Source organism: Lithobates pipiens, unplaced genomic scaffold, assembly GCF_037356315.1.
Source record: "Lithobates pipiens isolate NorthernLeopardFrog02 unplaced genomic scaffold, aLitPip1_a1.2 Scaffold_13, whole genome shotgun sequence".
In the NCBI taxonomy this organism is placed as follows: domain Eukaryota; kingdom Metazoa; phylum Chordata; class Amphibia; order Anura; family Ranidae; genus Lithobates; species Lithobates pipiens.
In genome coordinates, this window is record NW_027507718.1 from 348,068,055 (window position 1) to 348,084,941 (window position 16,887).

The 16,887-nt window shown below is 42.0% G+C and overlaps 1 protein-coding gene across 5 annotated transcripts in view; it reads left to right on the forward strand.

Annotated features, from left to right (window-relative positions):
• GUCY1B1 (guanylate cyclase 1 soluble subunit beta 1) overlaps positions 1–16,887 on the forward strand; it is a 101,371-nt gene that overhangs the window by 39,052 nt on the left and 45,432 nt on the right. For 4 of the 5 annotated variants that reach the window (XM_077477093.1, XM_077477094.1, XM_077477095.1 and 1 more), the window contains 2 exons: positions 318–436; positions 8,730–8,927. In XM_077477093.1, coding sequence (XP_077333219.1) covers positions 318–436; positions 8,730–8,927 — 317 coding nt within the window. The remainder of the gene's footprint in view (positions 1–317; positions 437–8,729; positions 8,928–16,887) is intronic. The other variant, XM_077477097.1, reaches the window with a different exon arrangement.

A 16,887-nucleotide genomic window follows, 5' to 3' on the forward strand; every position in this document is an offset into this window, starting at 1 on the left:
GTGCTTGACTACAGATGTATTCTTTGTTATGGCAACTGGTACTGGTAGAATGTTCCATCATCTGTAAACATTAACCCTGCCCTCAAGTCACTTTGTATCGCTTGTTCTTGTTCTTTGTTATTTTTTTTTAGTTTTTTTTTGTTTTGTTTTTTGTTTTTTACTGGTTCACTTTTCATGACAGTAGTTGTGAAAATAAAAATAAAAAACTCTTCAACTTCTATTATGTTTAGCCCTTTAACTAGCACTAATAGAATATGCATTGTCCTGTATAAGTTTGTTATGCTAATTATATTTTTTTCCCCTGAAATGTCATGCAGATCTCAATGCTGGGGATATTCTCCAAATGTTTGGAAATATGTTTTTCGTTTTTTGCCAGGAATCTGGCTATGACACAATCTTGCGTGTCCTTGGATCCAATGTCAGAGAATTTTTGCAGGTCAGAAAACAGTTCCTGTTTTGTAAATCACTCATTAACATTGCCAGCAAGAAAACATATCAGGAAACTAAATGGAAAGTTCCAAGCTAATTGGCGTTGGTTATAGCAGAGTTTAAGCTCCATATTTATGTTGACCACAGATAGGAAATGAATAGCCAAGCTATCTTATTTCTTAAACATTATGAAAATCGATAGTTCTGAAAAACAAAATGACAGTCAGTGAATCTCAGTTCTGTTAAGAGGTCTCTTGTGTGCTTTTAAGACTTGTATAAATCAAAAATCCATTATGCTGAAATGCAAGTGCAAATGAATTGAGTGAAATGCAAGTCTTTTTAAAGAACTGTGGTTAGAACGCTTAATGGAATGACATTTGGCAGAACACAATATCCTTAAAGAAGAACAAGCTTTCAAATATAGACTTTAAGTTAAAGGGGTTGGTTGTAAGGCTCATGTTTTTTCACCTTAATTCATCCTATGCATTAAGGTGAAAAAACACCTTGCAGTCACCGCCCCCCCTAGCCCCCCCGCTTTATTTACCTGAGCCCCGAATTTCCATCGGCGCATTCTTCGCCATCCCTCTCTCTATGGATTCCCGGGCTCTTGATTGTATAGATTGATTGCAGCGCAGCCATTGGCCCCAGCTTCTGTCAATCAAATCCAGTTACCCGTGGGGCGGGGGACGAGTCCTGCATTCAGCCTCTATGGATGCCGAATGCTGAACTAGGGAGCGCGCCAATAAGGTAACCCCCTCGGGAGAGAACTTCTCCAAGGGGGTTATCTAATGCAGGGAGGAGCCGCAAGAGCCGCTGAGGGACCCCAGGAATGGATATTCGGGGCCACTCTGTGCAAAAAGAGCTGCACAGTGGAGGTAAGTATGACATGTTTGTTATTTAAAAAATACAATATAAAAAACGATCATTTAGTATCACTTTAAACTCCAGGCAAGCAGTGTCTTATCCCTCCCCCAGCCCCCTGACTAGCCAGTAAAAAGAGAAGCAGCAGACTGATGAGCTTATCTCTCTGCTACTCTGCACCCTTTTCTTGTCAACATATTCCTTGTAAACACATTTGCATGCAGCATACCCATTTGGCCTCCAGTCCTTCCCCCAAGGGACTAATACCAGGTTAAAGTCAGATGCTTAAACTGCTTGTAGTTAAAAAAAAAAAGGAACAATTTGTTCATGAATACAGAGGTGCTTTCATTTGTGTCTGCTTTTAATCCCCCTTAAAAATATTTTATTGAGGGACACAGGAATTGAATAATTCTTGGACATTTGGTTTATACAGGTGTCACCAAGAGGTTTGAACGCTAGTATATATTGATAAATAATAGCTTTGGAGGTCATTGTAGATTGCAGGGCTAGCCTTGGATGTGACCTTTGGGCACTGAGCTCTGCATTGTGACACTCTTCTTACCCATGTAAGGGGAGTCCAGAGGTCCAGAGTTGTGCCAAAACCTCTAGTGTTACCCAGGCTCTGAAGACTTAAGTCTCATACACACTGGATATTTTTGCTGCTGCTGTTTTTGGCTTCAGACATTTTTTTCTGCAGCTATTAAACTCCCCAGCATGTTATCCTATGTGTTCATGCACACATAGGATTTGATGGGTGTTTTCTGACTGGAAAAAATCCCAGATTTAGTGGGTTTTGAGAGGAGTTTTTCAGCTGTAAAAATGTTCTAACTCTGAAATAAGCTTAAAAACAGCAAAAAAACACTGAAAAACATGGCTATTCTGCATTGATCACCATTATTTGATCCATAGGCATTTGAGGGAGTATAATTTTGTTTAAAAAAAAGCTAAAAAACGCTACTGGAAAAAAACAGCTACAGCTTTCTACAGATAATGTTACTGTTTTTTTATAACGTCCAGTTTGCATGTCAATGGGGCTAAGTTTTCTTGGAGCCTGACTTTTGAGCAATAAACACAGCATTGTGGCACATTTCAGACCTGTGTGTACTGTGTCAGCCAAGTCACAATTTCTGTCTCTCTGAGTGAGTCTCTTATTGTGGTTAATATATCCTGATATGGTATATGCAATGGCCTCTTCTGACATATCTCAGTGCTTCATGTACTGTATGTACTGCACTTTCCAGCTCTAGAGCCATGGCACAGCCTTTCAGGATGACCTATTCTCTAACAACTTATTAATGAGTGTGGCAGTTTGGGCTGTGGTAAAAGCATTTAACTAACAGTTTTGACATTGGGTGCCATTTTACACTTTTAACTGAGCTGAGGGAACTGATTTAATCCACTAGATGTAGTATTGTGTGTAGGCTCCCCTCCTGCCTTTCAGCCTAAGGGGAAGCACCTTTCTGCTGTTACTGCTGCTGCTGCTGCTTTTAAGTGTATCATGGATCATATAGCCTCATCAGTACCAACTACTTGCCTAATGTTGGGCCTAGTTCTTACCAGTAAGCAGTACCACATGTTTTTGAAAAGATGCTCAGAGGAAATTTCCACTGCAATGTATTACCTTGTCCCTAATTGAGCAATCTGCTTGCAGACGTTCTAATTATGCTCCAGTGCCTTCCATAGCTAAGACTATGTCTGACCGTACTGGGCTTTATTTCTCAGAGTACCTAAAGCCCCAGACTCCAATGAGACTTTATTTGAGCAGGTTCCATATAACTCAGATATGCAATCTGTTCTTTCCAATCCGACTATTGCAGTACATTCTGCTATGCATATAGGGCATCTGCCTATTGTACCAGATATAGAGTCTTGGAGCTTGTGCTTCTGCAAATACTTTCCCCATATACTCAGTACTTTAATCATTCTTCTGGAAACATTCCTGCAACCTCCCCACATGCAAGCATGGCTTGCTCCTGGTGGCTGGATGAAGCTTTTACCCTTTGACCCTTGTTAAATGTTCCCTTCCTTCTGTGGACTGTTCTGTTCTGCACCCAATGGACATGCCACCACTCAGATTGTTGGCATCTTTGCCTTTAGGCATTTCACAGATAAACAGTTGAACTTCCTATTTAGGTGTCAGTTTGACTTAACTGGAACAGCTGTTCTGTTGGTAGTAACTTTTATTTATGAAACCATATCACAATGAATCATATGCTTTTAAAGGGAGCCTTTCAACATAAGCCAAAACCTTTGTGTTCTGAAACTGGTGGATCAAATGTCTGAGGCACTGCACTTCAATTCTGATGACCTCTTAGATGGATCTTAGTTTGTCTCTCGCATGGCAGTGATGTCTGTCCATGTGTAAAGTGTGTCTTGGCCTCTTTCTTAGGATGTGGAGGATACTTTTTAAGAATACCTAATCACTTACAATTTGAGGAAAGGCGTCTCTTTGGTCATACATTAGTTAGTGGCTTTCCTGATTCTATTGCTCCTCACACAGGAGTAGCCTACTTCCAGACAGAAGATTTGCAGATGGGATGGAAGACCCCCAATTTTCATCCACTACACTAGTAATACCTTGTTGGTGATCAGAGTCCACCACATGAAATAAAACCATAAACATCCTGTTTGATGGTACACCCCACTTGTACCGGATTATTGTCTCCTGTTCCTGTTGGATCACATAGACATTTTTTCTTCCCCTCAGTTTTAATGCTTTTGGCTTGGCCTGCAACTTCGAATCTAGACTCTATGATCAGGCATCTGCTTCGATTGTTTTTTCCTTGATTTTCTGTATCCCAGTGTACATAATTCTGGATTATGTAGGTACACCACATGATAAGACGTCAGTCCTCCTATGTTGCTTGGGTCTATTTTGGAGTATTCTACCCCATTTCTTCTCCCACAAATTTTTTATAAAAAAAAAAAAAAAAAAAGTCTATTAACATCTAGTGCAATTGCACTCCTTGTGCTGTTTACCTCTCCTCAGACCTGTTTCACTCAAAAGGGACTTTTCAACCTAGAAGATAAACAAATATTGCTGCAGTTTATTCTGAATTTGGAACTGATTTATTTAGCTTCCCTGAGATATCAGGACTCTTCTTACAGCACTGACTATTGTGTCCATCTATGTGCTCATTTTCTTTTTGTTTCCTTATTGTGGAATACCTAATATATCACTGAGTAAAATCAGTGTTCTAGATTCTGGCAGTTCTCGTTATACAAAGTGACATCTGCTCTCTGTTTAAGTATAGCACAAACTATACAATTTACCCCCTTTGTAAACAGGTAAAAATACATGAGAAATCCATTCTTGTTCTCCCTTTTCATGCTGTTCTTCATTTTTCACCTCCAACACTTTTTAGCATAAGTAGGCAGACAGCAGTCACTTACAAGTGAAGTACTTCATTTCTTCCAGAGATGAGGGTATTGCACAAAGTGCACCAAAAGTCAGAATTAAAACTAACTGACCTACACATAGATTCCCTATGAGCTGGGAGAGCTGTCTGTTCCAAAGAAACAGACCCAAAAGTAAGAAAAAATTATATATCCAGTAAAAAATATTTCTGTGATGAAGGTAAGGGCGTTGTTGTTCCACCTGTTTTCTGTATAATGGATGATTGGTTGTCCGCCACATTATTGTTGGGGTCCATTTTTTTCAGGTAGTAGTTTCTCTTTAGTAGTGCTAACTGTCCTGCTCTGGAACAGATTGATTCTTGGTTCTTTTCCTTCGTCATAACAATTCCAAAGTCTCCTTTTCCCTTTTTATCTAGCCTTTGTTTATGTATTGTTTCCTTCAGATGCTCTCATAGTATGATTCCACATATGTTGGATCTTTCAGTAGCTGTTACCCACCATGCATTGGATTGCTTTGGACATCTCAGATGTCCAAGAATTACTATATTCCTGTGTCCCTCAATGGATGATGAAATAATATTTTTGTATTTTCAGTAAAATCCATTTAAAGACACCGGGGTTTCCAGACCTTCTAAAGCAGGAGTATAATAACGCAAATGTCCTAGAATTACTATATTCATGTGACCCTCATTGGTCTTCAAGAAAAAAAAAGAGTTTACAGGAAGTATTAAAAAAATCAGATCTTCCCAAGAAATATTAAAGAATTTGAGAACTGTGCCTTTCTGGTAGATCTAGCACCATGTGAAACTTTAAAAAATGTATATCACTTTGATTCTGGGTATCAGTACTGACTATACTTTTCCCCTGCCTGTAGTGTCTTGAAAGAAGAAAAAACTTTTTACCAATAGTATTATCTTCCTAAAACAAAAGTTATTTCTTTGTGATTACTTCCATTTTAAATAAAAAAAAAAAAGATTGGTTTATTTTCTAATTCAAGAATAGTGGGCACAATCGAGTTTTCCTTTAAGCTCCATTGGCCAACTGTGCATCTGCTTTTTAAGTTTCTGTGAGTCCCTTGGCAAAGTATAACAAATACCCGTTGATGCTGCCAGTAAAATCCACATAATGCAGTTTTATGTAATTGCATGGCAATGATGCATCACTGCTCCTGAATTCGCAGCAGAGTTGCTGCTCTCATATAGGCTGTGCCTGCTTGCAGTACTGAAGGCTGAAAAAAGAAATTTGCAGAGGGTTGGCTATAGGCATTGTTACTGTTGACTCAGAAGCCTGTAGCTTTTCACAAGATCTGGCCACACCTAATCTTGCCCGCTGCTTTCTGGATTGACAGCGCTACTTCTTTGGCTGAAACCCTCCCACTGTGAGCTGCAATGAAAACACATAGAGGTTGATTTACTAAAGGCAAACCCACTCTGCACTACAAGTGCAATGCAAGTGCACTTGGAAGTGCAGTCGCTGTAGATTTGAGGGGAAGATATGCATTGAGGGAAATTCTGCTGATTTTAATCATAGAGGTCAACCGATATGGGTTTTTCTCTGGCCGATGCCGATATTTAGATATTGCGGCGGCCGATGGCCGATATATGATGCCAATTTTTTTGGGCCGATATGTTAGGCCGATTTTTTTTTATTTATTTTTTTCCCTTCATTTCATAAAATCTAACAGTTAGACCGCTTTCACACTGGGGCGTTTTTCAGGAGCTTTTGGGCTAAAAATAGCACCTGTAAAGTGCCTGCAAAACGGGTTCCCTGCAGTCTCAGTGTGAAAGCCCGAGTGTTTTCACACTGAGGCGATGCGCTGGCAGGATGTTGAAAAAAAGTCCTGCAAGCAGCATCTTTGGAGCGGTGTATACCGATCCTCCACCACTCCTGCCCACTGAAATGAATGGGCACAGCTGCCGAAGCGCCTGCAAAGCGATTCGGCAGTCATGCTCCACGGGCGCATTTAACCCCTTCCTCAGCCGCTAACTGGGTTATAAGCTCCCCGCTAGCAGCCGAATAGCGCCACTAAAATTACGGTAAAGTGCCTCTAAAACTAGTAGCGTTTTACCATCAATGCCTGCCTGCTCCAGTGTGTAAGCAGCCTTAAGTAATAAGTGATACAGAAAATTTCTTACATTTAAAGATTCATTAAACAAAACAAACCTCCAATCAGTTCACTTGTATGTATAATTTAGATTAAAAAATAAATAAATCTTAAATATTAAATACACAAAAACGGGTAATCAAATCTTTTGGATGAAACAATGGGCTAACTTTACTGTTTTAATTTTTTTTTATTTATTAGCGTATTTTTTCCCCAAAAATTAAGTTTGAAAGACCGCTGCACAAATACCGTGTGACATAAAATATTGCAACAACCGCTGTTTTATTCCCAGGGTCTCTGCTAAAAAAAATCTATAAAATTTTTTGGGGGTTCTAAGTGATTTTCTAGAAGAAAATATTGGATTTTTACTTGTAAGCAGCAAGTATCAGAAAAGATTTAGTCTTTAAATGGTTAAACTGAGAATTCCTGCACATGGAGTTCAGATCATTGATAAGTATAAACATTGTATCTCTTTAGCTTCTTTTCTCAGATTTGGCAGACTTGGTCTGCCCAGAGAGGAGAAACAAGTTGCTTCACGGAAGACTTCAGGCAATTTGCATTGACTTCTATTACAGAAGTCATTTGCAAGTCGCGCTGAAATTATAATCAGCCTTTTTTATCAGCACAATCAGCCGATGCCGATTAATTAAAAAACGCCAAATATCGGCCAATATATCGGTCGACCTCTATTCTGTGATCCAATTATTCCTTGCATGTCCCTCTCAAATCTACAGCGACTGCACTGGGGCACAAAAAGCGTACTTTGATTCCTTCTAAGCCCTTGTACACACGGTCGGACATTCCGACAACAAAATCCATCGGATTTTGTCCAAAACTGGTGTTGCATACACACGGTTGGACAAAGTTGTCGGAAAATCCGATCGTTCGTAACGTGATGACGTAATTTAGTTACGACGGGACTATGTTCAGGCGAGTAGCCAATAGCTTTGGTCTAGGAATTTATATCCAGCTCTCAAACTTTGTTGGTCAGACATTCCGACAGAAAAAGTCAGATGAAGCCCACACACGGTCGGATTATCCGATAGCACGGTCCAGTCGGACATTTTCCGTCGGAATGTCCGACCGCGTGTACAAGGGCTAAAATATATACATATACAGCAATAAATGTTAGTATTCTTTATTTTATGATGATCATTTTTTATTTAAAGCACACTTCCACCCAAATATGGAACTTGCGCTGTCCGGATTCCTTCCCCCTCCGGTGTCACATTTGGTACCTTTCAGGGGGGAGCAGATACCTGTCTAATATAGATATTTGCTCCCACTTCCGGCAAAAGATCGCTGCAGTAGCCATGGTAATCTACTCCATGTCCGGCCCCTCCTCCGTCCCACCTGCTGTCTTCTGTGAAACACACAGGTCCCAGAAGACAGCAGGGACCACTCAGAACGCGCTGCGTGACTCACGCATGCGCAGTAGGGAACCAGGCTGTGAAGCTGCAAGGCTTCACATCCTGACTCCCTTACTTAAGATGCCGAAGCCGAGGGACAGGTCAGCTTCGGATGAGGACATCGCGGGCGCCCTGGACAGGTAAGTGTCCTTATTTTAAAAGTCAGCAGCTGCAGTATTTGTAGCTACTGACTTTTATTAAATTTTTTTGGGCCGTAACTCCGCTTTAAGCATTAATAATAATAAAAAGTAAATACTCAATATGGATGTTCTCTAGGTCCCCTCTCTGTAGTAACAAGTAACAGATAACCCCATCATAAACAAAAGGCCTGTTGTTTGCAATGTTTGATAGCATGTAGTCTCCATATAATGATGGCATCCATCTGTTGGTTAATATACAATACCAAGTGTCATCTGCAGGTAGAAACTGAGATCTCTAGGAAGAGTTCCCTGTTTAGTTAACACTTTGAGGGGCTCACAAGTGGGAACTCCAATTTCATTAGAAAATCCCTTTAGGTTTGGTATTTGTGGAATAAAAAGACTCACCAAGGTTTACTTTTCTATTTACAGAACTTAGATGCTCTGCATGATCATCTTGGTACCATTTATCCAGGTATGCGTGCGCCATCATTTAGGTGCACTGATGCAGAGAAAGGAAAAGGCCTTATTTTGCATTACTACTCAGAAAGAGAAGGACTGCAGGACATTGTTATTGGCATTATTAAAACAGTTGCACAGCAGATCCATGGAACTGAAATAGTTATGAAGGTAAGTGCTTGAAGCCCTTGTGTAATTTCTTAGTTCATTCTTCTCATGCTCTGCAAAACTGTTTGTTAAAATCCTTGTACTGTACATAGATTACCCAGAGGGGAGTACCCTTTTAATACCACAATAGGTGTGTTTGAGCTAATGATTGCTAGCCTTGCATGTTTAATAGTATTCCATTATAAAGATAAAATGGTCCCTTAATAGTACCTAAAATATCAAACCCCACTCTGTAATATAGAATTGCATGTGGGTACAGTCATGCTTTTTTTTATCATACCACAGTAGGAAAATATATTTGGCTCAAGCCACATCCGAAACACGTACAAAAAAAGTACAAAGAGTACAAAAAAGCTGCAGGACCAGATATGCCGGAGCCGACCTATCTAACTAGAGTTTAAAGGCTCAGCATGGGAGACATCAAATTTATAAAAAATTATCTTTATTGTATAAAATACATAAAAACAAAGGCATAAAAGCCTAAAATAGATCCACAAATAAATGTTGAAAATTACAGTCTACTAAGGTAACAGAAGACCCTAAACATGTACAGTAGATATCAAGAAATATATCAGCACTTGTGAAAATGTATGCTTCCAGTAACCCAAGCTGCCAGGTCAATGTTTCGCCAATAACACAGCTTCTTCAGAACCCAATATGGCAAAGTAAAGCAACACTAAATATATTATGCAGAGAAAGAGAAAAAATGAGTATAAATACAGTGTAGCATTTAACCACAATAGACATATTATTTCTTTAACCCATAAACATGCGTACAGTATTGCAGTGGATCATGCAAACCTCAGTAGAGTGTAATTTGCAAAATGTATTTGTGGATCTGTTTTAGGCTTTTATGCGTCTGTTTTTTGTATTTTATACAATAAAGATAATTTCTTATACATTTGATGTCTCTCATGCTGAGCCTTTAAAGTCCAGTTAGATAGGTGGGTTCCAGCATATCTGGTCCTGCAGCTTTTTGTATTTTATCGTACCACATTATTCTCAATAGAAGAACAAACTGATTTGCAATTTTCTATGAATCTTACTCATTTGATATTTGTCACTTGACTTAGGATCCTTATGCTGTCCTTATCTATGTTGCTGATTTGTAGATAATTACATAGATCAGGTAAGCCAGCCCTCACATATTCAGAGAAATTAAAGAATACTACCCTTTTTCCAGCAAGTCCACTATAGGCCTCTTCATATTATATCCATCTTAGAGCTCAACTTTTAAAGATAATTCTCATAATCTGGTATAAAAACAAATGCTAGCTAAGTGTAGCTTTCAGACTCTGGTAAAAACAAATAATGGGTGTTGATTGGTGGCTGTTAGGGATGGGCCGAATGGACCCCTGTTCAGTGTGCACCAGAACTTCCAAACACTGCAAAAGTTCGGACCCGAATAACTAACCCCATTAAAGTCAATAGGACCAGAACATCAAAAATCAAAAGTGCCCATGTTGAAGTAATTGGGCATACAATGGTTATAGGGGTCCGGTCCTGCCCTGGGGGACATGTATCAATTAAAAAAAAAGTTTGTGAAAAACTTCATTTTTAACCACATGCCGACTGGACCATAGCCGAAAGACGGCTACAGCGTAGCCGGCATATTCTGGGAGGGCGTCCTGGGGCCGGGAATATCCGTGAGACCCAACGCGTCATGGAACGGGGTAAAGAGCCAATGACAGCAGCCCCTTACCACGTGATCACTCCGTCCAATGACGGAGCGATCACTTGTCAACAAACCAGAGCTTGTCCAGTGCAGCTCCTCCCCTCTCCTCGCACTGATCGGTACAGCGGACTTTTACCACATGATCACTCCGTCCAATGATGGAGTGATCACTTGTCAACAAACCGTAGCTTGTCCAGTGCAGCTCCTCCCCTCTCCTCGTACTGATCGGTACAGTGTGCGAGGAGAGGAGGGAGCCGGGTGCAGCAGTGCTGTGGGCTGTCTCTGGAGTGCGCACAGTGCTGATCTGTGCCCATCCATGCTACATCCATTCATCCATCCCTGGCTCATCCATGCCTCATATGTGCTCATCCATGCTCCACATGTGCCCATCCATGCTCCATATGTGCCCATCCATCCCTGGCTCATCCGTGCTCCAGCCATCCCTGGCTCATCCATACTCAATCCATGCTCCATCCCTGGCTCATTCATGCTCCATCCATCCCTGGCTCATCCATGCTCCTCAATCCATGCTCATCCATGCTCCATCCATCCCTGGCTCATCTGTGCTCCTTCCATCAATGCTCATTCATTCCCCATCCATCCCTGGCTCGTCTGTGCTCCTTCTATCCATGCTCATTCATTCTCCATCCATCCCTGGCTCATCCATGCTCCATCCATCCCTGGCTCATCCATGCTCCATTCATCCCTGGCTCATCCGTTCTCATCCATGCTCTATCCATCCCTGGCTCATCTGAGCTCCATCTGTGCTTATCCATGCTCCATCCGTGCTTATCCTTGCTTCATCCATCCATGGCTCATCCGTGCTCCATCCGTGCTCACCCATGCTCCATCCGTGCTCATCCATGTGCCATCCTTTCTCATCCATGCTCCATCCTTGCTCATCCATGCTCCATCAGTGCTCATCCATGCTCCATCTGTGCTCATCCATGCTCCATCTATCCCTGGCTCATCCATGCTCCATTTATCCCTGGCTCATCCATGCTCCATCTATCCCTGGCTCATCCATGCTCCATTTATCCCTGGCTCATCCATGCTCCATCTATCCCTGGCTCATCCATGCCCCATCTATCCCTGTCTCATCCATGCCCCATCTATCCCTGGCTCATACATGTTTATCCATGCTCCATCTGTGCTCATCCATGCCCATCCATGGCTCATTAATGCTAATCTATGCCTCATCTGTGCTCATCCATGCCACAGCAGTGCTCATCTGTGCCACATCAGTGCTCATCCACGCCAACTCAGTTCTCATCCATGCCGCATCTTTGCCACTACAGTGCCTATCAGTGTCTCACAAAAGTGTAATAGGTAGTCAAATTAGATTTAAAATGTATGTCCCTGTTGGTGCTCCTTGCATGTTGGGCCTCTGTATGTGTCCAGTCTGTGGAAAAGTCTCCAACATATGATATCACTATGCTCAGGAGGAGTAGCATATATTTTGGGGGGTAATTCTTGCTATGTAAATACTATGTATTAGATATATCTTATAAATGGACAACATTCTGTAAAAAAAAAAAATGCGTTTTAATTTTTTTCTTTCTACGTTTTTCAAAAACTTGTGGAAAAAAATTATATGTTCAAAAGACTCATTGTACCTTATAGAATATACGTAGGGGTGTTTACTTTCCAAAATGGGGTAATTTTGTGCATGTTTCCATTGTCCTGTTGCTCCAGAGCCTTCAAAATTATAAGAGGTAGTCAAAAAATGAAATGTGTAATGTATGTCCCTATAAGGCCTGACGTTGCTCCCTGCATGTGGCCAGGCTGTGTAAAAGTTGCACACGTGTGGTATCGCCATACTCAGGAGGAGTAGTAGAATGTGTTTTGGGATACAATTTGTGGTATGCATATGCTGTGTGAGAGAAATAACTTGTTAACATGACAATTCTGTGTGAAAAAAAATCTTCATGTTGCAAAGAATTGTGGGGAAAAATTACAACTTCAAAAAACTCACAATGCCTCTTACTAAATAACTTGGAATGTCTACTTTCTAAAAAGGGGTAATTCGGGGGGTATTTCTACTTTCCTGACTTGTTAGTGTCTCAAGAAATGAGATAGGCCGTCAGTACATCAGGTGTGATCAGGTGAAATCAATTTTCAGTGATTGGCACCATAGCTTGTAGACTCTATAACTTTCACACAGACCAAATAATATACACTGATTTGGGTTATTTTACCAAAGATATGTGACAGTATAAATTTGGGCCAAAATTTATGAAGAAAAATGACTAATTTGCTAAATTTTATAACTGAAAAAAAGAAAAATGCTTTTTTTCCGGTCTTTTTTCATTTATAGCGCAAAAAATAAAAAACCCAGTGGTGATCAAATATCACCAAAAGAAAGCTCAATTTGTGTGAAAAAAGGACACAAAATTGATATGGGTAACATGTTGTCTGAGTGAGTAATTGTTATTCAAAATGTGAGAGCACTGAAAACCAAAAATTGGTCTGGTTAGGATGGGGGTTTAAGTGCCCAGTGGTTAAATGAGCAGTGACTTTTTGATTTTTAAAATGAAAAGTGAAAGCCTAAAAATAAAAAAAATCCTTCCAATATAGTGCCTGGGGGGTCCCCTTAGTCTACCTCTTAAATGACAGATCTGTACCATGCCTAAAATCTGCTGCAGTAATAATTGCATTTATAAAGGCCAACAAAAATTACATTTCCCCTGCAAGCTGCCTTTATATTGCTCAGCAACAGTTGGGGAGTCAGTGTTGATGAGGCCACAATGTAGTACACTGGGAACAATAGAGATTTTTTGGATACACTTTGACTTTATATAGAAGTATCGGGTACGTAAAAATTGGTCTTTGGGTGTCGGTGGCACCTTCCCACCGTAACCCTAGAGGTAATCTTGATGAAAGCAAGAATTGGCCTAGCTGTAAAAAATTGCAATGATATGCACCTGTCAAACAAGTGCAGAAAATTTGCCTTTGGGTGTCTTTGGCACCTTCCCACTGTAACCCTATAGAGGTGCTCTTGATGAAGGCAAGAATTGGCCTTGTTGTAAAAGATTGCAATAATATGCACCTCTCAAACAGGTGCTGAAAAATTGGTCTTTGGGTGTTAATTGTGCACATGAAACCTATACCAAAAACATTCTCCCAGATGTAACGATTGAACAACCTCGAAGCTAGCCAGCCTCGAAGTCCTGCAGAGATTCCGCATCCTAAAAAGACTTAATCAGTGACATCAGCATCAGGGGCTTCATAGCTGCATCAGGAGCTTCATAGCTGGTAATCCAGGACTGATTCATTTTTATAAAAGTCAAACGGTCCACAGAGTCTGTGGACAGACATGTTCTATGATCAGTAACAAAACCTCCTGCAGCACTGCATGCCTGTTCTGAAAGCACGCTGGATGCAGGGCAGCCCAACAACTCAATAGCATACTGGGCAAGTTCTGGCCAGTGGTCTATTCTCATGACCCATTCTCAGGATCATCAGCTGAAAAGTTCTCCATCTCTTTTTTGGCCCCAAGCTGATCATCCACCATGTGATGCAGACGCTGCCAATGGGATGTGGAGACTGACAGCACTTTAACTAAAAAAATTCCAAAATGCCTCACTTAGACGGACGCCTTCAATAAAATTCTCTTAAACATGTCCTCAAGAGATTTTATTCTCTGCACTCTCTGAGGGGACTGGATGAGTTCTGAGCCCTTGTACACACGGTTGGATAATCTGTCGGAATGCGTCGTCAGATAATCCGACTGTGTGTGGTATGCATCGGACTGATTCCGTCCGAATCTCCGTCCGACCTAATTTTCCAACATGTTGGAAATATTTCCTGACCAACTGGGCCGGACGGACCTAATCCGATCATGTGTAGAGCATTTTCATCGGACCAAGTGTCACGCATGCTCAGATCAAATTCCTACATCAAAGCTATTGGCTACTAGCCTGAATGTAGTCCCATCGTAACGAAATTACGTCATCACGTTCTGAAAGATCGGATTTTTCGCCAACTTGGCCCGACCGTGTGTATGCAACAGTTTCGGACACAATCCGTCGGACTAAATCCGATGGGCAAAATCAGACGGATTTGTTTGGCAAAATCTCCGACCGTGTGTACAGGGGCTGAGACCTTTCCCTTATAACAGTGGTCAAGGAGGGTTGCCAACCAGTAATCATCCTTCTCTTTTATGGCACGTATTCTTGAGTCCTTTCGCAGGCTTTGAAGCATGAGGTTGCCCATGCGCCTCAATGCTTGAAAATTAGAATCCTCAGGGTCACTCAGGATGAGAGCATCTGGAACTTCCTCCTCCCAGCCTCGTACACCCAAGGGTCCTGGGGTTGGAAAGCCATCGCTTACAGATTAACGCATGTCTTCCTCTTCTTCGAAGCCTATGAAAGTGCCAGAATCCTCATCCTCCTCCCCTCTCTCCTCCTGTGTGTTCTGTGGCATATGAATGATGGTGTCTGGATAAAGTGGGCCTTGAGAGGAAAGAAAGTCCTCCTCTTCCTCCTGCTGCTCTGCCTCCAGTGCCCTGTCCATAATGCCACGCAGAGTCTTCTCCAGCAGGAACAGAACAGGGATTATGTCACTGATGCATGCACTGTCACGGCTCACCATACATGTGGCCTCCTCAAATGGTGACAATACAGTGCATGCATCCTTAATGATCAGCCATTGGTGTGGCTAAAAAAAAGCAGAGGAGGCCTGAGGCTGTCGTTGTGCCGTATTCGCACAGGTACTCGCTGACACCTGTCTGCTGCATGTACAGCCACTACAGCATTGACAAAGTCGAGTTCCACCTGGTGGGCATGTCACAAATCAGGCGGTTTACGGGCAAACGGTGGATTTCTTGTTGAATTTCAGCCAACGAGCACTGACTGTGTATAACCGCCTGAAATGGCTACAGACTCTTCTGGCCAGCTTTAGCACATCTAGCAACCCTGGGAATGTATTTAGGAAACGCTGCACCACCAAATTGAGGACATGTGCCAGGCATGACACATGTGTCAACTTTCCCTGTCTAAGGGCGGACAGGAAGTTTGAGCCATTATCACACACTACCATTCCTGGCTCCAGCTGGAATGGTGTGAACCACCTCTGGGCCTGTCCCTGCAGACCTGCAAGAATCTCTGCTCCGGAGTGGTTCCTGCCCCCTAAACACACCAGCTGAAGCACATGGCACCTTTTAGCCTGACTCTGGGAATAGCCCTTTGAACACTTAGTGGGTACCTGATGTTCATAGGACAATTCTGCAGAGGAGGGCATGGAGGTGGCTGAGGAGGAGGAGAGGATAGAGCTCACAGGTCTGGCATCATCACCACCAGCTGTATGGAGATGTGGGGGCACAACAAGCTGTAGCACAGAGCCCTGTCCTGCATCCTTTCGAGTTGCAAGCAGCATTACCCAGTGTGCTGTGAACAAAATATATCTTCCCTGTCCATGCTTGCCAGACCATGTGTCAGCAGTAAGGTGGATTTTACGGCTGACTGCCTTGCCCAAGGATGCCACAACATTCCCTTCCACCTGATAGTAGAGAAATGGGGTGGCCTTACGTGAAAAGTAGTAACAACTGGGAACCTGCCATTGTGGTATAGCACATTGTGCAAATTTATGGAAGGGGGCAGAATCCACCAGGCTGAAAGGCAAAAGTTGGAGACCCAACAGCTTTGACAAGCTTGCATTTAGACGCCGGGCATGTGGGTGGCAGATACTGTATTTTTTTTTCCCACTGCAGCAGATGGGGAAGAGAAGTTTGCTGGCTACAGTCTACAGATGGTGGTGTGCTGCTGGCAGATGTGGTGCTAGGACCTGGGAAACCCTGTGCTATACCATCATCCCTGTCAATGGAAGCTGCTGAGCATTAATGACTCGGTATAGCAGGGGCAGACTTAACTGGGTAAGGAGAAGGAGGACAGATGTATGCCCTTTTGTGTGGCTGTTAGGTGCTCTTGCCAATGGGCTGAGTGGTTGGACGTTAAATGCCTTGTTAAGCATGTGGTACCCAAATGGTTGGTGTTTTTGCCATGTTTGATGTACCTGAGACACAGTTTGCAGATAGCAACAGTGCAATCTGCTGTAGATGTGCTGAAAAAGGCCCAGACAGCTGAGATTTGGAAAGTGGGCTGGGAGATAACAGCTGCAGAATGTGATGGAATAGGGTGGCTGCTCACTACTCTTACTCTAGTGGCTGTGAATAAAAGTACCCCTGTTCTTTATTTTGTTTTTTAAAACTTGGTCCAAATAATTAAAACATGGCTGACTGACAGATAAACGTTTCTATATTTTCTTGTATAACATATTATATCTTATCTG